Source organism: Pituophis catenifer, unplaced genomic scaffold (assembly GCF_029215685.1).
Source record: "Pituophis catenifer annectens isolate HBS135680 unplaced genomic scaffold, rPitCat1.0.hap2 SCAF_1, whole genome shotgun sequence".
NCBI lineage: Eukaryota > Metazoa > Chordata > Lepidosauria > Squamata > Colubridae > Pituophis > Pituophis catenifer.
In genome coordinates, this window is record NW_027256881.1 from 277,335,291 (window position 1) to 277,356,282 (window position 20,992).

At 39.7% G+C, this 20,992-nt stretch overlaps 1 protein-coding gene across 1 annotated transcript in view; it reads left to right on the forward strand.

The window, feature by feature from the left end:
• Nucleotides 1–3,440: 3,440 nt before the first annotated feature.
• FUT8 (fucosyltransferase 8) overlaps nt 3,441–20,992 on the forward strand; it is a 66,685-nt gene continuing 49,133 nt past the window's right edge. The window contains exon 1 of the mRNA XM_070931249.1: nt 3,441–3,720. Within this exon, the coding sequence (XP_070787350.1) occupies nt 3,518–3,720 (203 nt within the window). The 5' untranslated portion in view covers nt 3,441–3,517. The remainder of the gene's footprint in view (nt 3,721–20,992) is intronic.

The window sequence follows — 20,992 nt, forward strand, 5'->3', positions numbered from 1 at the left end:
ATTTTATTTACATAAGGGAATATTTTTTAGTGGTGTGGGCAGAAGAATAAAGATATTATGAATTATTAAGTATGGTAGTCTTGTAGGAAAGTGGGTGGAGACAGGTTAGTTTATTGATTGTTTAGTTTAAGAAAAGGGATATTATGTTTAGATATGAATATATGTAAAAGATTTGAGTTAAGAGATATAAGGATGGGGGTGAAGGAAATGGAGACTATGAATTGAATAAATGTTAAATTAGGATTTATTATATAGTTTTATAGCGGAAGGTTGCTTTGAAATGTTATATTAATAAGATTTGATTTAAGAGATATATGTATAGGGGGGGTAGAAAAAGGGTAGATTATGAGCAGAAACCGCTAAACTGGGAGATATAATAATATTATTATGCTAAATTAGGAGTTATTATATAATGTTATAGTAGAATGTCATTTTGAAATGTATAGTATAAGGGGGATATGATAATATTATTAGAAAGAAAGGGTCAGCATATGGGGATGGAGTAAAGGGATGGTAAAGTATTATATAATCTGTTTGTTGCGATCCACTCGACACCTTACCTCGCTGCTACGATCGAGGACTCAACCGCTCCAGTTGACGGCGGCCAGAAGGGGTTGACATTGACGGGGGGGGGTTTGGCGTCGGAGACTGTCTACGTTGCTACACTGTGGTGGGGGTGTTATTTGAGGCGGTCGGTCACGGTGGCGGCCGGGGAGAGGGAGTATTGTTTACCTTCCTGCCATAATGGGACGGCAGTCGGCGGCGCATGTGCATGAAGCCCGGAAGGGCGGTAGTCATACTTACCTCGGCTACGTGTGCTCCTTTCACCTTGCTCACACGAAAATGCAACGCAGCGTTGATACTGTTATGAATTTGGGTTTTATTATGAAGAAGCCACAGGGGGAGGGAAGGGTGATGGGGGGTTAGGGAGGAGGGGGGGAAAAAGGGGGAAAAATTTGTATTTGAAAAACTTTTTCAATTAAAAAAAAAGACTTTTTTTCACAAACAATGTTGAAGATATTTTTTATTTTCTCATATTTTCTCATAGTAAAACATTTGGGTGTAAAAATGTGATTAGGTACCTTGATAGGAAAGAATAAATTCAAAACATTTTCATTCTGGATTTTTTTTTCCAAAACAGTTTGTTCAAAGGTGTGGAAGCAATCTCTTGCAAGGAAAACCAAAAATTGGAGTAGATCCAACAATTTTTTTTATTAAATTTGATAAGCTACAGTGAGTCCCTGAAGTCTGCACCTAGAGTGAAGACTGCCAGCTAAAATTTGTCACTTTTTATATACAGCAAAGTAGAGAGACATTTGCTAAAGATAAAGGAACTGTTTTGCCACTGATAAAGAAAACAGATAACGTAATTTCAAAGTTTCACCACATCCTGGGGAAATATCTAGCTATTTGCTTTGAAATGCAAATATATGCTTGCATTATGAATCTGGTTTAACAGTTTGACCCACTGCCTTACTTGTAGAGAGGAGGTAATAAACATAGTGATTATAAATGTCCTTGAGAAAGATACAGTTTTCAAAGAATGACTTATAGCAAAAGGAGAAATGGTTACATTGGAAGGTTACAATGTGTTGAGAGTTATAGTATAAGAGATCAAAGTTACATTCACATTCAGTGTGCCCTTAGCATACAGTAATCTGCTATAACCAAAAAAAATCTACATAAAAAGGAGATAAAGAAATTTTAGGCTCTAAACCATGTGAACAGATGCCTGGCCATTTGGGTTTATGAATAAAATGCTATGCAAGCTCATATACATCTATACAAGAATTCTGGTAAAGATTTCAAGGGGCATTTCCTTTCATTCTTGGAAAAAGATTATGTTTCTTAAATTAAATTTAGATATATTCTGGAGATTATTTCTTTTGCATGCTGGGTTTCAGATCTGGGTATGCTATTATTGAACCTGTTTTATGAAAATAAAATCATGTGATAATTTTTTTCTTTCATACCTGGCATCTTTGCTAAAAACAGTGTTTAACAAGAAGAAAAAGTAATAGATTAGTTGTTTCAGTGTCTTTTTTTTTTTTTTTTAACTTGGGAAAGTTAATGCCATTATAAAATATAAGTCTGTACCTTGGAAGACTTGATTAGAAGCTGATATTGGTTAATAGAATGAATCCTTTGAATGTTGCTTTGTATAAGTGACTGTGTGACATTAGTTTAAATTGATGAATCATATCTTAGAATAAACAAGAGACATATTGAACATATAATATCAGTGCCCCCAAGTGGACAAGCAGGAAAACTGTTAAATGAATACCAATTAATATATAACCTGATATTAATATAAGATCTACTTTGTTAATTTTCCAATATTTCAACTATGCTCTAAAAAATTTTGTAATGATTATCCTAAGGATAATGTGCCTTAGTTTAATTTATTTATTTATGTAATTTATATGCTGCCCTTCTCCCGAAGGATTCAGGGCAGCTTACAAGAAGGAACAAAAAAATTACATAAACATCAAAGTCAATTTAAAATTAGTTAAAATTAATTAAAATTTTAATTAAAATTATTAAAAATTATAAATTATAATTTATGTACTATATTGTTTAATTATCTGTAAACGGTTCTAATGTGAGTATACTTATTTCAAATATAGCAAGGTAATTTGCATTTACCATATTTTTCATGTATAAGATGGAAGGATATTGCAAAATCTCCATTCCCACCCCACTCTGGGGCCAGCCAGAGGTAATATTTGCCGGTTCTCCGAACTACTCAAAATTTCCGCTTCTGGTTCTCTGAACTGCTCAAAATTTCTGCTACCAGTTCTCCAGAACCTGTCAGAACCTGCTGGATTTCACCCCTACCATAGAGTCATTGTCAACTTTTAGCAACCATATAAATTGATTTTCTCTGCTGAATTACTCTGAATTACTCTGAACCTACTGAATTAGGTTTCTAGTGCTCTCTGAACTTGGTTGTTTTCTTGCAGACATTTCATTACCCAAACAGTGCTATAAAAAAAACCCACCCTAAAATAACAACAACCAAGCTCAGAGAACACCAAGGACCCCACATTTCAGTCCTGAGCTGTAAATATTGTCCTTTATTGATAGGTTTCTTCTTATTTACATTTGACTAAAGAATAAAGCATATTCCTTAGTGAAGTATGAATTCTTTTTTAGTTCGTGTTATTATCACAGTATGTTATACTTTGTTGACATGCTGAAGTGGTATAAAGTCAATAACTGATTTGCAATTTCTTATCTAGTAATTTGATCTCTATCTAAATATATAATTGTCATTAAAATATTAACATTTTGTTTCTTTTTTGCAGGCATATAGCCAAAACATTTGTGACCTTAGTACTTGGAATGTTCATCATCCTGGATAATTATTCTGAAATTCTGCTATAGGATAAATGCCTTGAGAAGAACAAGATGATGATGAATAGCACTGAAGCCTTGAAATCCTTGTATTGACTGAGGAATTACAATGTTTACTTTGTGAACAAAAACTATTTTGTAGTGGACAAAACATTTGAAAATGCGGCCATGGACTGGCTCCTGGCGATGGATTATGCTCATTCTTTTTGCTTGGGGAACATTGCTCTTTTACATAGGTGGACACTTAGTACGAGACAGTGAGCATCCGGACCACTCTAGCCGTGAACTGTCAAAAATACTAGCAAAACTTGAACGATTGAAACAGCAAAATGAAGATTTAAGACGAATGGCAGAGTCTCTCAGGTAGGTTTTTAAATCTTTCTCAGAACATGAGTACAGTGGAATTCTATTGTCTATATACAAACATAAGAACGAAGCTGACTTCATTATTAAATATTTTTCTGACGGATCCTGCAATTATGCATTTAGAGCTATGCATATATTTTGTAATATTTTTTCCTGATATAGATGCTTTTTTTGAATAGTAGAAGCTATGGATAGTTTAATGTTGATTTTTTTTTTTTACTATATTTAGAGTAACAATGTTATTCCATTTGTTACACAAAAGTTAACAATGGTCTTAGAGCTAACTGAAAATTTTAAAAGATATTAATTTTAGGGTACAGCAACTTCATGATATCGTTTTTAGGAATGTGCTGCTATGCTCTGCTTACAGTTATGACTAAAAAGTGGAAGGGCACCATTCTATTTTTTCCCAAAGAATACCTACTTGTAATGAAATAAGTTGAAACTGACATAAGTAAATGGCATCTACCATTCTTTACTCCATAGTCCATAGAGCAAATACTTTGCATTAATTTTTTTCTTTTCCTTCTTAGTTTGTATTTTTAATCTTTTCAAAAATTTCTTTTTTAAGATTAAATATTGTTTTGTTACAAAAAATAGAGGTATCAAATAAATAGCTCATATTCTCCTGTTTTCTAAACTGGTGCCTTAGCCATCAAACTGGTTTGTATTTCCATATATAGATTTTTATCTTCCTGATTTTTTTCTTACTGTTTTTGTTTATTCAGCTTGAGACATAATATGTATCTAGTAAGTAAAAAGTGGATTTATGATTGAGATAAAACTTGAACTTTAGATATGCAGAGATATTTCTAAACAGTAGCATTTAGTACTGGTAGTTGGATGGATTTCTTTATGATAATTAGTAAATTTAAGCCTTACAATGAGGTAGAATTTACAGTTAGAAATCTAGGCAGTTACACTTATAAACATCTAATCTACATAATACATTAAATAAATCTATCTTATCTATCTGTGCCTTTCCATGACATTATCAAATATCATTTGTGAAAAACTGCTTCTTTTCTTTTGTAAAAAAACATCTAATTTTGATGCTTTAAGATAGTTGGAATATTTCTGTATTTTTCAGTGAAGAGTTATTCATTTAATGAAGATATTTGTATGTAAACTTGGTACAGTTTGAATAATTTTGTGTATTTCTGATGCTGGGTTTTTTGAAGAGTGAATTATGTTCATGTGTTAAACTTTCTGGAAGGTTCATAAGAAAAATCTCCAAATTCACTTTTGTGAATATTTTTGTAATTTTGTGGAATGCTACAGGTGTTAGTTCTCTCCCTCCTATTATTTAATATCTGGTGGGTCATTCATACAGTATTTTGGATACCCAATTTTATATTGTCTGTCTTGGCATAGCTAGAGATGCTGTACAGGTACTAGAGTCCTGTACAGGTACTGGAGACTCTTAGAAGTCTGGATGGGAGAAAATAGGCTAAATGTGAACACAAGCAAAATGTATTAAAGTTTGTTCCTTGCAATTCTCTGGTAGCTGCAGAGTTACCTGGAGAGGATGTATTGCTCTTGAAGGAAAAGATTAGAATTTTGGGGATTTGCTAGATAAGCAGGTGGAAGATGGCCTTTGCCCACATCCATTCTCCCATCCTGGAATGGCAGGCCTAACTACAATGATTCACATCTTTAACAATGCTCCATAGTGTTGGGGACTACCTTTAAAGACAATAGAAAATTGTATTGGAGTCAAAAGTGAGTGCTGGTAGCGCAACAGACTAAAGCACTGTTATTAACATCAGCTGCCTGCAATTACTGCAAGTTCAAATCTCACCAGGCTCAAGGTTGACTCAGCCTTCCATCCTTTCTAAGGTAGGTAAAATGAGGACCCAGATTGTGGAGGCAATAAGCTGACTTTGTATAAATATACAAAAGTAGGAAGGATATTGCTTAACGCATTGTAAGCTTCCCTGAGTCTTCGGAGAAGGGCGGCATATAAATCAAATCAAATCAAATCAAATCAAATCAAATCAAATCAAATCAATAAAAAGTTCAAGAACTCACTTGTTAATTGGCATCAACCACTATGAGCATTATATCTATATTATATCCCATTCCTAGGATGATTGCTAATGTTTCCAGGTGTAAGTCAAACTGCTAGTTTTGAGTAGACAGCTCTATAAGGCTTGGCATGTAAGTTCTTACAGAACATTTGGATTCAACCTAATACACCCAAGAGAAGTTGCTTGAGTCATTTCACTTATGTGAGGTGAGAAAGGATAAAACAAGAAGGTTTTGCTTTTCCATCATGGCACCCTCATTATGGAATAGACTACAAATTACCCTGGCTGATGGCCTTTCAGAACATTTTCAGGAGTAGCCTTGAGCAATGATTGTGATTCATGCTACTTGGATTTATATTATATAGCTGCTGCTCCCACCCTATGGAACATCTTGCAGTGAGGTTGACCCCTATTCTGCTGGTTTTCCAGAAGAGTGTTGAGACTTGGTTCTTTCAACCAATGGTGGGCTTCAAATTTTTTAACAACCAGTTCTCTGCCTTAATGACTGGGTGGGTGGGTGTGTCTGGGTGGTCATGTGATGGGTGGGTGTGGCCAACTCGACATTGCTTCTTTGCCTAAAAGATAGCCTATCTCCTTTGCTTTCTCTGGACTAATGAGTTAAAGAGCTGCTTCTAGACATTCATTTTAATAAGATTTTTAGAAACCTGCAGTTCAAAGTTCTTCATGTCTCCTTACCCTGAAACCCCAATTTCATTTGGAATTTAATCCCAAATTGATTGCCCTTTTAGCATTTCTCTTGATATTTCTCCAAATATCAAGAAGCCACTCCCCCCCCCCCACACACACAATTTAAGCAAATTCCCTTGTTTTGGAGACTTTAGAATCACAGGCTAGAAGGTACCTTAGAGGTCTTATAGTTCAACTTCCTGCTCAAGGAAGAAGATACATTCATTCATTCATACATACATTCACAAGTTTGTAGACATCCCGGCTTTGGCTGCAAGAACTGCAGGCAACCTTCCCCGCAACACACCTGTGGGGCGGGAGGCCCGAGAGAAAGTTCCTGGTCTGGGCACACAGCCCTCCATGACGGAGCCCTTCCCGGGGAGCAAACCAAGAACTTACTGATCCATCCTGAGGGCGAGCTCTGGAATGGTGGTGACGGTGCTCCAGGTGGCTCTCGGGAGAGGAATTTTCTCTCAGGCCTCCCACCCATCAAGATGTTGCTTGATCTTGTGGCCACTTCTTGCAGCCAATGTTGGTGCTGGGCATGCTTTGGGTGCTCAGGGAGATGCTCCATGTGCTCTCAGGGTTGGCAGCTGTTTCTCTCTGCTGCTGTTCTTGCTGGGAGAGCATCTTGCTCAGCACAGTGAAATTTAGCAGCTGTGAGCCGCCACTTTCCTTAAGTCCCATCCGGAAAGCACTGTGGCAAAGAGAATCAGCCAGGATAAATTGCTTCAGCCCGGGAGCCGTAGTTTGAGGTCGGAGGGGGGCATGCGGGTGGCATGTGGGTGGGAAGGCCAGAGCCAGGGACTGGCGCATCCCCTGACCCAAGGCGAAGGGTGAGTGGGCAGGGCAGAGGCCCCAGGGAAGGCCAGAGCCAGGGACTGGCGCATCCCTGGGCCCCTACCTGAGGCGAAGGCGAGCAGGCAGCACGCAGGCAGAAGAATGGTGAGAGCCAGGCCCAAAAGGTGGCCAAGTCTTGCCGTGTCTACTCCGAGGCGGCCCTTTGGCTGAGCACCTTATCTTCGCGGTGAGCAAAGCTGGTGAGGCGCGGAGATCAGCTGGGCCATGTGCCGGTGTGATAGGCCGCGGTGAAGGCAGGCAAGTGGGCGAGGCACGGAGATCAGCTGGGCATTGTGGTCTGTGTGAGCGAGCGAGAGAGTAACTGGGCACGGGCATGACTCTAGCCACCGGCCAAGGCAGGCAAGGTGAGATAGGACGGGGTGGGATGGAGCGTGGGGGGGGGGGGCAGCCAGTGGTGGGATTTGCCGGTTTGCCGAACTGCGCAGAATCGTAACAACTGGTTCGCCCAAATCTGCTTTCAACTAGCATAGGAATCCAAGAGTGCGATGCAACCCTGGGGTGGCTGGTGGCTTGAAGATGCTTTCTCCATCTTTTTAACTTTATTTTAATTTTTTATTCAGTTTTTCTTGTAAAGCATCCAGTTACTTAGATAGAGAGATGGGCAATATATAAATTTGATTAATAAAATAAATGCATTAATAAATAAACATTCATGGTATTCCTGCCTGCATTTTAAATCCTGCCACTGTGTATTCGACTGTCTCTGAGGCCCCTTGGTACCTTGTGTCAACCCTGAAGCTGGTCTACCTGCCTCGGAGTTCTGTTTGCTATGGGTGTATTACTTGGAATGTAATTTTCTCTATATATCTGAGAGCCAGTTTGATGTAGTGGTTAAGGCATCAGGCTAGAAGCTGGAAGATTGTTTCTACTCCCATCTTGGGTATGAAGCAGGATGGATAAAAATCGATGATTCTTTAAAATGGATTTTTTTATTTAAATCAGATTTTTTTTATTTACATTGGATTTTTTTATTTTTATCAAATTTATTTTAATAAAATGCTTTTGGAGTAAAAATCTTATCTAAAGATAGTTTTCTATTTAAGATACATTAAAAAATTTAATTTATTCAGCATGAAATGAAGTTTAGTTAATGTAGCTTGAGGCTGTATATTATGCAATATTTACATTTTTGGTAAACTCATTCAATGAATCCAAGCTCTGCAAGCTGAGATAACATGAACTGCATTGATGCATTCACACAATTTCACAGTAACCATGAGTTAAATCATAAACCAAAGTTCAGGAATATTCCTTTATCCCATTGTTTTGCAAATCTATGTACACTACAAACTATATGATTGTTTGAAGAGAAATGCATCTGTACCACCAGGTTCTAAGTGTGAGGAGGAAGGGCAAGCAGTAAAAATGAAAGTGAAACCTTCTAAGCAGCTTATAAATATAATATTAAAGAGCACCTGTCATTTCAGATCAATCATGGCAGCACCTGTTAGCATCCAGCATCCACTCACCTGCTGCCTGCCATGTCCCTCACCTTGTTGTGTCACTGCCGCATCACCAGCAGTCCCATTGAAGTGAATGGGACTGTCGGTGAGTCAACAGCGGGTCAGAGGACGAGCTGCTGCAGTTACAGAGACAGTTGCTCTTTAAAAATTATGATTTAAATCGAGTTGATTTAAATCAAGCCTTTTTACTATTTACTATTTAAATCAACTCGATTTAAATCAAATCCACCCTGGTATGAAGTCAGTTGTGTGACCTTGAGGTAGTCACATTCATTGAATACTGGAAAGAAAGCAGTGGTGAACCACTTCTGAAATCTTGCCAAGAAAACTACAGGGACTTGTCCATGTGGTCCTTGAGAATTGGACATAATTGAATGGAAGAAAATATCTATAATTTACCATAATTATGTTATTATTAAGTATTGTGTTTTAAGCTTTTATTATTCTTTGTTTGCTTTTATTGTAATTTTAGTATGTTGTAATCTGCCATTATATGTGGCATAAAGTTTTAGTTCAATAATTTTTTTGGTAATTGATTAAAAAAGATGTGCACTGTCAATAAGTAATTCTTCTAGAATGCAAGTATTTGTGTGCATGCTTACCTAAATTAGGGGTCCCTAACCCCTGCTCTGTGGCATGCCAACAACCGGGTTGTACAAACCCGCAAAGCTCCATCTGCGGGCTGCAGGCAGCATGCAAAACCACGCCCCTTCTGGTCTATGGAAAAACCTGTCTCCACTGAACTGGTCCATGGTACCCAAAAGGTTGTGGGTCGCTGACCTAATAGACATACTTTTAAATAGTTTTCTATTGAATATTGATTTGTGCAGATTTTCCCTTATAAAAATAATAATGCACATATTTTTGTTTAGAAAATTGTATCAAAAATGCAGAAAATGTGATTATTTATTTATTTATTTATTTATTTATTTATTAAATTGTTAAATTTATTTGCCCACCCATTTTGCTGTGGCACTACTCTAGTTGGCTTACAACAATAAAAATAGAAAAATGAAAAGAAATACAACAGTAGCAAAGTCATGGAAGAATGGAATAAACAATGAAAAAGAAAACAATGAGAATACAATGATATGAGAATAAAGTTGGATGGGTAGGGAAGCAGGTAGCAAAGGGAGGAGTGGGGTTTTTTTTATCAGTATAGTAGGCACCTCTATTGTGGTACTCCTCCATTGGGTCCCCAGGTCGACAGGTCTTCAGGCTCTTACAGAAGGATAGGAGGATGGAGGCAGATCTCAACTTAGAGGGTAGGATCATTGAAGATTAACTGCATATTCCTTCCTGAATTTATTATTAAATTGGGGGGGGGCGACCCTAGAACTTCTTGTTTTTATATTGGGCTATAATAAACCTCAAAAAAAAGTTTCTCATGGTATTTTTGAACAACCTATGCTATACTTGCTCTATTCTACCAGCTTGCCTCAGCTGACTATGAACCTGAATATGAAAGTAGATGGTGATAAATTGCTAAACTTCCTATGCCAAACTAAAGATGCTTAGAATGAACTAAAGGAATATATCATAGATCTTACCTGTTTGCATCCCATTGTGGTTGTTTTCATAGTGTTCTCATTTGATAAAATGGACCTGCTTCATTCCAACCTGGCTATTCCAAAGGTGCAAGGGATTGGAGGTTATTAAATTTGATTCCTTCATTTTAAATGGATGAGAAGGACCATGCCCATTAAAATAGATGATGCTGTTGTTTTCCTTATCTACTCAATCCTATTTTCCTGACTCGCTGCTCCGACAATCCTACTCATGGGTTCTTCTCTTCTGATTGGTTCCACTGAGTGCTCATTATTTTTTCTCTGCAGTCCTAGTCCCGCCCACTCTGCCTCAGACTGTCAGTCTTTTTCACTCAGTGGATTGGATCAGACCTGAGTGCTTGGCTAACTATTATTAGGATTTTACTGTTTTTTTCTGCTAAATTTTACTGCTATCTGGTTAATTTGTTAATTGTGTTAATTTTATTAACGGAGAGCTGCGCAACGGGGGAGTTCTTACGCTTAACGGGCAGCGGGTTTGATCTGCCATTTTATCTCCGAAGGCCAGCTGAGAGGCGCAATTGTCATTTTCGCCCAGCTGAGAGGCGCAATTTTTTTTATTGCCTTTTGTTGTGCTGCGGGTGGAGGAGCTGGTTTCCCGGTGTGCTGGTATAACCGCCCTCACCCACGCAGCTTCTCCTTGCATTTAGCGGCTCCAGGGTCCCTGCCCGTCAGAGGCATATCCTGACATTGGGAGACAGCTTCGCGGCAGTTGAGGGTTCACGCCGATTTGAATTTGACAGCCCTTGTTACCGGCTGGGGGTGAGCATTTTTTCTACTCATCTGCTCCCTTTTGGCTTGCTGATCGAACTCCTGTTTGGCTTTCCGGCTTTGAAGCGGCGCTTGCGACTCCGCTGAAGCGGTTGTCGTTGCGCTCTCCATTTTCTGGCGCCAATTCCTTCTGGTCGCCATTTTGAAAGGAGTTTTTGACTGGATAGCTCGGCTTGATCCTTACCCAAGCGGGCAGCGAAGCGTGGCATTGCAGAAGGAGTTCCTGCATCCAGAGCTGTGGAGTCGGGAGATAAATGTTCCGACTCCGACTCCGACTCCGACTCCTCAGTTTTTTGTACTTCCGACTCCGACTCCGACTCCGACTCCCCGACTCCGACTCCTCTGTATTAATATGCGAATGTATTTTATACATTCCTTGAAGGAAAGAAAGGCAACATACATGTCATTACCACAGGACTACTGGCTGGGAAGCCAACAGTCTACTGTATTGAACAGTTTAAGCAAAAGACAAACACAATGAAAACAACAAAGTTTTATTAATTTTTTTTTATTAATTTAATTAATCAAGTTGCTGGATAGTAGCAGCAGGCATAAACATCAGGAACAGGAACTTTACCAGTTCAAAAATACAAACCACATTATTTGGTTGTTTTAGAACAAAAACAAAGCTTATCTATATGAACCAAAAACAAAATCTGTAAAACCTAGAAATGGTTTATATTAATCTTGAAATGTAGTTATAGGCTTAGCAAATGCAAATCAATTCAATGTAGAGTTCTAAGGAAGAGAATTGCCTCTGCCAGATCCTCTTTCATAGAGGCTCTTAAGTCAGACTTTATTATTTTTAGGGCTGAAAATAATCTTTCGACACTGACTTGGGTGGGTGGCATTGCAGTAACTATTCTGGCCACATCACTAACGATCTCTGGATAAACAAGGATGGCTTCTTCAACAGTAAGTTTTGATGAGCGATCATACTTTTCAACTTCTTTTAGTGCTTTATAAAACTCCTGTTGGAATTTTTTTATTTGGACATTTACTGGTTCTGTAACGCTTATGCGACGTCGCTTTCCTTTAGCAACTTCCATTTTGTCTAAGAAGGAATCAAAGTCTAATTCTTCGTTTGAAGAAGATGATTCTGAGTTACCACTATTGCTTAAAAGAACTCCATCCTCCTGTGGAGGTATTTCAGGTCGTAATCCCTTCATGCGAACTGCTACATCATAGAGGGCCTTTTTCCCAGTAGCAATCTGTTTACTGTTCAATAAAAGTCGGCTCATTGGGTCGACATAAATAGCCGCTAACAAGATTTCATTTTCCAGCAAAAGACTCTCTCTTTTCATCATTGAAGATGCAATGCCCTCAGCTATTAACCCTCCATTTTTGTTCAGGCGATATAACAGGCTCTTCCATTCCAAGAGGAATTTACCCGGGGTTAGATCATCACATTGCAACCTCTTAGTGACAGTGAAGGGGTGAGAAAGAAGGTTCTCCAGCTCTTTTGTTTGTGTCCACTGGCTTGCAGTTAATGCAAGATTTTCATTGTCCATTTCTTCTATGAAGTCTTTAAGTTCAAGCAAACGCTTCACCATTAAATAAGTGCTTCCCCAGCGAGTTGTTTGATCCAAAATGGCTCCTTTTCCTGCACGTCTTTTCAAAATTGCATCTGTTTTTGGGGCCCTGGCTGCAACAGTTACTTGCCGTAATTTGCCAATTAATGTAGCTGCATGGCGATCTTTTAATCCATCTCTTATGGCAAGTTGCAGTGTATGAACAGCACATCGCATATGATGAATAGTAGCAAGCTTCAATGCTTCTTCAACAAAGTTGTCTAAAAAAATGTCAGCATTCTCTTCAGTTTCTAAACTTTCTCTAATACTTGCAGAGCTGTCTTCCTCTAAGTCTAATATCTGTTTGATACCTTCTTCATCTGCCTTCATCTTCTCAATTGTGCTCAACATGTTAGAAGCGTTATCTGTCACAACACATAAAATCTGTTCCTTTTTAATTTCAAAATCTTCTACAACACCCTCCACTAACTTCTGAAGGTAATCACTGGTGTGATGTGCCTGAGTGTCCTTTACTCCGAGGGTCCGTGTTATTGTTTTGTTATTTTCATCCACAAATCTAACATTAATAGCGAAATAATTGACTCTGTGACGTGTGCATGCATCCATTTTAAGGAAGACAAAACGTCCTTTCATAACTTTCTGTAGTTCTTCCTTTTTACATTTGGCCTCCTCAATTATAAGTTTCCTTATACTTTCTCTTTCCAGAGAAACACCAAGTTTTTTTGCCATTTCTCCATTTAGGCCTAAAAAGGCTGTCTGTGAAAAGAAGGATAGTGGTACACTATTCTTTACTACCATTTCAATAATGTGGTGTTTGAATTTTTCTGGTGTCATCCTTATGGTAACTTTGTCAGATATAAAGAATTTTCTTATTTGTGATTGTTCTCCAGTAGATTTCTGAACGTTTTTTGTCACAGAAGTAGATGCAATGTTTTCATTGCTATCTTTCTCATTCACGGCTTCTAACACTTTGGGATGAAAACGCTGTAAGTGTCTTTTCAAATTTGATGCTCTTGTAGGTGCATTTTTATCAGGCCCACTGAAACTGCTAATTTTTGCATCACATTGTTTTTCACCATCATCATCTTTTCTAATACATTGGCACACGTAATGTTTTCCATCACTTGATAATGCAAAGTGCTCATAAACAGTAGACTTTGTTGTGTTTGTTGTTAGCAGTCTTTTTGCCATTGTTTAGGATGCCTCTTTCCCTAAAATATAAAATATGTTATACTAACTGGCATATAATTAGATTTTTAATATCAACATACACAGTCTTGTAAGTTGTACGTACATGGCTTTATACAAACAAATAAGCTATATATCCCAGCACTAAACCTAGACATGATTTGTCCTATACAATATAAACACTTACAGTTGAATCCAAGAAGCTGTTCCACCAAGTTCTTCTAAGCCAGTGGTTCTCAACCTTCCTAATGCCGCGACCCTTTAATACAGTTCCTCATGTTGTGGTGACCCCCAACCAGGGGTGGGTTCTAAATTTTTTTACTACCGGTTCTGTGGGCGTGGCTTATTTTGTGGGCATGGCTTGGAGGTTATGTGACTGGGTGGGTGTGGCTAGCTGGTCATGTGACCGGGTGGCCATGGCTATGTGTATAGAGGGCTGAAAAAAGTCATTTCTGACAGGTCCTCGCACTTTTGACTGGTCCTCACACTTATGACCATCCTCACATTTATGCCCGTGCAGCATTTTTAACAACCATGTCACTCATTTCACAACTGCTTCTCTTCACCATGGTGACAAGATAGGGCAAAAACGTAAAATGTGAGGACAGTCGTAAGTTCGAGGACTGGTCAAAAGGGAGAGGACCAGTCAGAAATAACTTTTTCAGCCCTCTGAGTAGTCCATATACATAAAAGGATACAGCAATAGAGAGGGATGAAGGAAGGGAAGGGAAATTAGAGTAGGAGTGAGGGTAAGAGAGGGAGGAAGAGAGGAGGAGAAGGAGAAAGGAAGAGGAAGTAGGGAGGAGAAGAAGAGGGTGAGGAAGAGAAAGTAAGAAGGAAAGAAAAGAGAGAGGTGGTAGGTTTGAGGAGAAAGATTGCTGTACAATAAAAAAGATGAAAGGGAAGAAAGCCAACCCCAAACAAATATAAAGATATTAAGATAAAGAATGAATTGTTAAACTTTAAAGAATAAAAGAGAACAAATATGAATAAATAACAATAATTAGAAACACACATACAAACATACAATGTATTTTCTTTGAACAGAGTATTTGGCCGGTTCATAAATTTAAACAGTGTTTAGTCATGTTTAAAGTTTAAGCTAACAATCAGAGTTACAAGTTTTTATAGCCTTAGCTGAATGACAGCAGTTTTTCCAATGGTTTACAGCTTCAGTCTTGAACTATTGACCCTCCATTCCCTTCACTTATGCAAGTGTCTCTAGTCCTGCAAAAAACATATTTACTTAATCCCTTATCAGTGAGAGGCTAGGTTACCCATGGGCGCTGCGTTCCCTGTAACAGCAGAACACAACACTATGGAAAGTATAAGTATTGCCACTCCTAATTGTGCGTTGCGTGCCTTATAGTGAAGCACATGAAAAGCATGCTTCTTCACGGTCACTTAACGTGTTCATTTTGCGGTTACGTGAGGCACTGCATGCATTGGTCTTTATTCTTACAGTAGAGAAGTCATTAATTATAACTTTTTGTGAATTGGGACATTTAAACTTGCTTTTTTAAAAATTCCAATCTAAATTTAGTAGGAGTCGGAGTCGGAGTCGGTGCATTGTTTGCCGACTCCGACTCCGACTCCAGGTACCCAAAATTTCCTCCGACTCCGACTCCTCGACTCCGACTCCGACTCCGACTCCACAGCACTGCCTGCATCCATCTGTCTCCCTGACTTCTATTGCCTGGATGCCTGCTGGACTAAAGGGAAGTTTATTTGCAATTTTTACTATTTCTCTGCTACCTTCCTGACTGGTTGAAAAAAAAAACCAAAAAACAACAACAACCTAATAATAAATAAAAACAGAGTAATGGCAGACTCTGCTCTGTCCTCTGACATTGAGCAGGATGTTTCTCCACCCAGAGCCCCATCGCCCAAACCCGTTGGGAAGAGAAAGGCTAAGACCAGGGGCATAGAAAAAGCAGGTTCCAAATCCTCACATTATGAGGGGGCCATGGATAAGGATGCCATGAGACGCCATAACGCCTTAGAAAGGCAGTTTAGTAAGGCTAAGGCTGCTAGGCAGAATGAGTCTCTTCCTGCATTACTGGTTGAGGACAATGCGGCCCAGCCATCAGCACCTCCTGTGTCGAACCCTCAGGTGCCTAATATAGTGGCTTGGCCACAGGGCGATATTATCCTTGTCCCTCAGGGCCACGATCTAGGAGGTATGCAAGGGGACACCATGTCTCCTTCTTCTCTACCTCCCCAGGCCCCAAATGTGGCTCCGGAGACCATTCTCCCTCCTGCTGTGGGGGGCTTATGAGATGGGGGGGGAGCTTAATTCAGATCAGGCCCTAGACCTTCAATCAATTCTGTCCCAGGCCTTGGCCAGTATTTTCCAGGCAGGGCTGCAACAACAGGCCCTCGTGAACGCTACAGTGGGTACGTCTAGTGCACCCCCTGTTGCACCCAGGGTTCAGTCATCCTCTTCAAGTCAGTCGTACTACCGCTTGGAGGATTCAGTTCAAGAGGAGGATTTTCTCGAGGACTTTGAACTTTCTGACGATGATGAGACTGTGTCAGAAAAACTGGCATTTCCAGGGCTTTTCTGACCTGCCCTATTTAAATCACTCTTGCACAAGGTGAAGGTGGCTACCAACATGGGCAAAGTTCTTGATCCGGCTTCATTGTCACAGGATCAGTCCAACCCTAATGAGTCATTAGTCAAGTTACCTCAGCCTGAGATTGACTTTGTACCTTGTCCGGATTTGTTTTCTCAGGTGATTCAATGACCATGGGACCGCCCTGGGTCTCTTTCTGGACCAACCGGACATGACAAAAGAATGTATTGTGCTGCTCCAGAATTAGACACTTTGTTGCAGTGCCTTCTGTAGATGAGCCTGTCTCAGGTCTCATTTCTTTTTCTGTTCTCGCCGATGATGTAGGAGATGGTCTTAAGATGGAAGATAAACGTGCAAAGCTGTCCTTTAGAAAAACGTATCAGGTGGCTGCCTGGGCCATCCGTGCAGCGACTTCTGCCTCGTTTTTTAACAGGGCATCACTAATCTGGCTTTGCCAGCTTCGGGACGGATTGCTTCCAGAAGAGGCCCGAATCCATCAGGATGTGACTAAGCTGATAGCAGCAGCTGAATACTCCGCCAATGCCTTGTTGGATGCTGCTAAGTTTGCATCCAGGGCACTTGCCTCCACTGTTGTTTCCTGTCGTCTCTTGTGGCTTCGTCATTGGCGGGCCAACATGAAGTCAAAATGGAGGCTTACCGCGGCTCCTTATAAAGGGTCGTCCCTCTTTGGGGCGGCTTTGGACCCAGTATTGGTGGAAGGACAGGGTAAAAGAAAGGTGCTCTCCACATCATATAGGCGACCAGATTGCAGATACTCACCTTACACCCGGCTGCCCTTTCGGGCAGACCCAGGACCCAGTGGGTCCTTCCAGCGATCTTCTGGCCAGGGACAATACTCGTCGTCCAACCGTTCTACCTTCCATGAACGAGGCAGGCGTCAGTCCAGTTTCAAACGACCTTTCCAAGGTACTGGATTTCATTCCTTCCACCGCGGCAAGTGACTCGTCATCCCCTCCTTCTATTGGCGGCAGGCTCCAGGCGTTTTACCACCAGTGGGACAACTCGTCCATGAACACCTGGATTCTCCGCACTGTCACGAACGGCCTTACACTGGAATTCACTTCCCTCCCCCCAAACGGTTTCATTCAGTGCCCCTTGTCGGACTCTCCTCAGAAGAGAAATCTCATGGATCTCGAAATCCAACACTTGTTGGACATAGAAGCCATCGAGCCGGTTCCGCACGATCAGATTAGAACCGGATTCTATTCAAATTTGTTTCTGGTCCCCAAGGGCTCGGAGGGCTGGAGGGGAGTTCTTAACCCGAAACAGCTAAATCTTCACATCTTGTATCGCCATTTCAAGATGGATTCACTCCATTCCATTCTTGGTTGCATCCGGCGCGGGGATCTCATGCAATCCATCGACATCAAGGAAGCCTACCTTCATGTGCCGATACACCCGCTTCACAGGCGCTTTCTATGGTTCGCTTACGACGAGCGCCATTTTCAATACAAGGCCATGCTGTTTCGGAAAATGGAAGCCTTGCTGGTGTCCTTCTTACCTTCCTCAATGGGACAGAAGGTCTCCTCTGCTACTGTAGGGCGCTGGCTTAAAGCCTGTATTTCCAAAGCTTATGAGGTGCAGGGGGCTACCATCCCGGGTGGGATCTTACCACATTCAACATGGAGCGCTGCCACTTCGGCGGCCTGGGCTACTCAGGCCTCCATAGACGACATCTGTCGGGCGGCAACTTAGTCCTCCCTTTCCTCCTTTGTTCGACATTATCGTTTGGATGTTTTTGCTTCTGCCGATGCTTCTTTCGGCAGACCTGTTTTGCAACCTGTAATTTCCCCACATGATCAGGGGATGGCTCCGGTTCCCTCCTAGGAGTTGTAAGCTTGGGCATGTCCCATGAGTAGGATTGTCGGAGCAGCGAGTCAGGAAAATGGACATTGTCCTACCTAAACGTCCCTTTTATGCTCACTGCGACGACAGTCCGGCTTGCCCGTCGGTCAGCCATCCCCTGCCATGGTCGGGGGTTTTTCCTTTCTTCCCTCTGCAGTCTTGTTGGAGTTTGGAGGTGTTGTTCCTCAACTTGTTTGGTCTTCGCTTATTTGAGATACTTCGTGAAAAAGACTGACAGTCTGAGGCAGAGTGGGTGGGACTAGGACTGCAGAGAAAAAATAATGAGCACTCAGTGGAACCAATCAGAAGAGGAGAACCCATGAGTAGGATTGTCGTCGCAGCGAGCATAAAAGAGATGTTCAGGTAGGACAACGTCCATTCTGTTAATACGACTTCCTTTTCAACTGTAAATCACAGTGGTGGATTGCTACCGGTTCTCCCCAGTTCGGGCAAACTGGTAGTGGTGGCGGGAGGATCTCCCCCCCCACCTGGACGCTTCAGTGCATGTGCAGAAGCTTCTGCGTGCGCACAAGCGCGCACGTGCCCACAAGCGCGCACGTGCCCACAAGCAAACGGGTAGCAAACGGGTTTTGAAACCCACCCCTGGTCAATTGCCAAGAGAATGATCATCTGCAACTCATTGTGAAATTAGTTGTAAAAGCCTGTATTCATTGGCAAGAAAAAGAATCTGAAAATTACATCATGTAAGGATGTGAAGAGATAAACCTTTTCCTTAATCCAGATGAAGTTTTATTACTTTGGGATTCTATTTGTACTTTTTTTTTTTATTTAAAATTTTTTAACAATCATTACAATAATTTTCTTTCCTTGTTAAGAAGCTCTTTATATGTAATCACATCCTGCCTTTGCTCTACACTTATATTCTCTATCGCATGTCTGGGTATTGTCCACAATGGTAACTTCTCGTTTAGTTTATACTTGTATTTTTTCCAGACACGCAATAGAGCATTCCTTAATATATGACTTTTAAAAGTTCTTGTCCACTTTCTTATCATATAATAAATAAGCATGCCACCCGTAAACCAAATCATATCCCTCAATATTCAATATTCTTTCTTCTATTAAATTCATCCAATCACTCATTGATAGAACAGCTGCCTCATAATAAAGTCTTAAGTTAGGCATTTTGAGACCTCCTCTTTCACGTGTATCTTGCATTATTTTTTGTTTTATTCTCGGTCTCTTCCCTGCCCAAACAAAATTATTAATACCCTTCTGCCATATCTTCAAATTCTCATCTTTTTTAAGTATTGGTATCATTTGAAAAAGAAACAAAAACTTAGGCAAAACATTCATTTTTACTGCTGCTATTCTTCCTAACAAGGATAATTGTAATTTTTTCCAGTTTTCCATCTCTCTCTGTATTTTTTGCCACAACAGATCATAATTATACTTAAATAATTTCGCATTTGATGTCATAATATAGACCCCTAAATACTTAACTTTTTTTACAATTTCAAATCCTGTTAGTCTTTCTAATTCTTCTTTTTGATTTATAGTCATATTTTTAGTTATTATCTTCGTTTTCCCTGCATTTATTTTAAATCCAGATACTTGTCCATATTGATTAATTATATCCATTAGAGCTACAACCGACTGTAATGGATGGGTTAAAGTAACAACCAAGTAGTCTGCGAATGCTCGTAATCTATAATTATACTGCCTAATCTTAATTCCACTTATTTTGTCTGACCCACGTATCTTACTTAACAAAAATTCTAAAGTCAAAATAAACAATAATGGAGACAAAGGGCATCCTTGTCTTGTTCCTTCTTCTATATTAAAAGTATCTGTTAAACTACCATTAATTATTACTTGCGCTGTTTGTTTCTGATATATTGCCTTAATAGATTTTATGAAATGTTCCCCAAACTGCATCTTTTCTATTATTTTCAATAAAAATTCAATAGATCAAATGCTTTCTCTGCATCAAGAAATATCAGTATAGTTTATTGAATTGCCCGAAGGCCTTTTCAAACAAAACAGAAAAGAAAAAGGGAAAAAGATAAAACAGTTACAAAAATAGTTACAAAAATAGCAATCTAAAAATATATGATAGATGACATTAAAATTTTACAATATCAAATTTCAATAGCTAAGTTGCCAAGACTAGATAACCCAAATAGGATAGCTCCTCTCTAACTGAGCTCATCTTCCTTACAATTGATAATTTTTTTTTTTGATATAACTGGCTCGTATTGCCGTCATTCTTTTAAGGTATCGAGTGATCGCTCTTACCAGGGGAGGAGAGTCAGCCCTCAACAGAAATGCTAATTTTTGGCTTATATTCCAGTGGGGAAATTTATTTATAATTGGGGACAGATATTGTTTTCTTACTTCTTGATAGAGACTACATTCGAATATTATATGCGCCGTGTCCTCCACGACAAAGAAATATCAGCACCGCAGGGATTTGGTTGTTCTTCCCCAAATACTCCAATAGGTTAACAACTTGCCTTACATTACTCTTCATTTGTCTACCATTTATAAAACCAGTTTGATCATTATGAATCATTTGTTGCATTAACCTGTCATTAACCTATTTGCTAATATTTTAGCAAAAATCTTGTAATTTGTATTTAAGAGTGATATGGGCCTATAATTTTTTGGCTGGGTGTGGTCTTGCTCCTCCTTTGGAATCAAAGTAATATAAACTGTCCTCCAAGATGGGGGTACATCTCCTCCAGATTGTATATTAGTAAATAATTT